This window comes from Egretta garzetta, unplaced genomic scaffold (assembly GCF_000687185.1).
Source record: "Egretta garzetta isolate BGI_Z169 unplaced genomic scaffold, ASM68718v1 scaffold364, whole genome shotgun sequence".
NCBI classification, from domain to species: Eukaryota; Metazoa; Chordata; class Aves; order Pelecaniformes; family Ardeidae; genus Egretta; species Egretta garzetta.
In genome coordinates, this window is record NW_009259314.1 from 4,556 (window position 1) to 5,878 (window position 1,323).

Below are 1,323 nucleotides of genomic sequence, written 5' to 3' on the forward strand. Positions count from 1 at the left end.
CGGCGGCGGGGGAGGGGGGCCAGCCTGTGGGGCCCCAGGGGACCCACTGCCCCCATGTCCCCACCCGAGTTGTCCCTGTAGCCCCCTCCCAGCGTCCCCAGCCCCTTGTCTTCCCATGGAGGCCTTCACCTCCATGATGACTCCATGAACCCTGCTGCCTGGGGTTACCCATGCCTGTCCCTGTGCTGTCCCCACGACCCTGGTGTCCCTGTCCCTCCGCTGTCCCCATGTTGGAGACACCCTGGTGACACCCATCCGTCCCCTCAGCAGATCCTGAGCACGGTGGAGGCCCAGGCTCCCAGCACCCCGGGGCCATCAGGCTGTGGCCCTGTCCCCGTCCCTGTGGCTGTGCCGGTGGTGGCGGTGCCAGGGCCGGGGGTGGCGGCAGCTCTGCCCAATGGGGGGCCCCCGGGCCCCCCCGTAGCTGACGACAGCAAAACCAACCTGATCGTCAACTACCTGCCCCAGAGCATGAGCCAGGAGGAGCTGCGGAGCCTCTTTGGCAGCCTCGGGGACATCGAGTCCTGCAAGCTTGTCCGTGACAAGGTCACCGGTATGGTACTGGGCAGATGGGACATGGGGATGTGGGGAGACAGGACACAGGGAGATGGGACAGGCGTAGATGGGACACAAGGACATGGGGAGATGGGGAGTTGGGACATGGGGAGACTGACATGGGGAGATAGAACACAAGGATATGTGACATGGGGAGATGCGACACCGGGAGATGGGACGAACGTGGGCAGATGGGACATGGAGATGTAGGGCATGGGGAGACTGGACATGGGAAACAGGGACATGGTGCATGGGGACCAGGACTGGGACAGGGACAGGGATGGGCATGTGGTTGGGATCATGGGGACATGGACAACTTCAGGAACCTCTCTGGGGATGTCGGGTCCTGCAAGCTTGACCGCGGGCTCCTTGGTAGAGGGACGTGGGGGGACATGAGCATGGGGCCCCACAGGGACAGAGATGAAGATGGGATGGAAATGGGCCTTGGGGACAGGGGTGGGGTGGGGACAAGGGACCTGTAATGGCACGACAGGGCCTGGTTCTGGGGCCACCCTCAGTGCTGACCCTGTGCCCCAGGGCAGAGCTTGGGCTACGGCTTCGTCAACTACGTTGAGGCAGGTGACGCCGACAAGGCCATCAGCACCCTCAACGGCCTCAAGCTGCAGACCAAGACCATCAAGGTGCCAGATGCCAGGGTCCCTTGGGGGGAGGGGGGTGGTGGTCACCAGGGGGTGCCTTGGGGGTGTGTGGGGTGGATGCTAGGGTCTCTGGCAGCAGGTGAGGCACCAGGGGGTTCCTCTAGGGGGA

At 64.4% G+C, this 1,323-nt stretch overlaps 1 protein-coding gene across 1 annotated transcript in view; it reads left to right on the top strand.

Annotated features, from left to right (window-relative positions):
* Nucleotides 1-89: 89 nt before the first annotated feature.
* The window catches only part of LOC104124136 (ELAV-like protein 3), a 3,370-nt gene continuing 2,136 nt past the window's right edge, over nucleotides 90-1,323 (top strand). Inside the window, exons 1-2 of the mRNA XM_035892022.1 lie at nucleotides 90-553; nucleotides 1,093-1,211. Coding sequence (XP_035747915.1) covers nucleotides 145-553; nucleotides 1,093-1,211 — 528 coding nt within the window. The 5' untranslated portion in view covers nucleotides 90-144. The remainder of the gene's footprint in view (nucleotides 554-1,092; nucleotides 1,212-1,323) is intronic.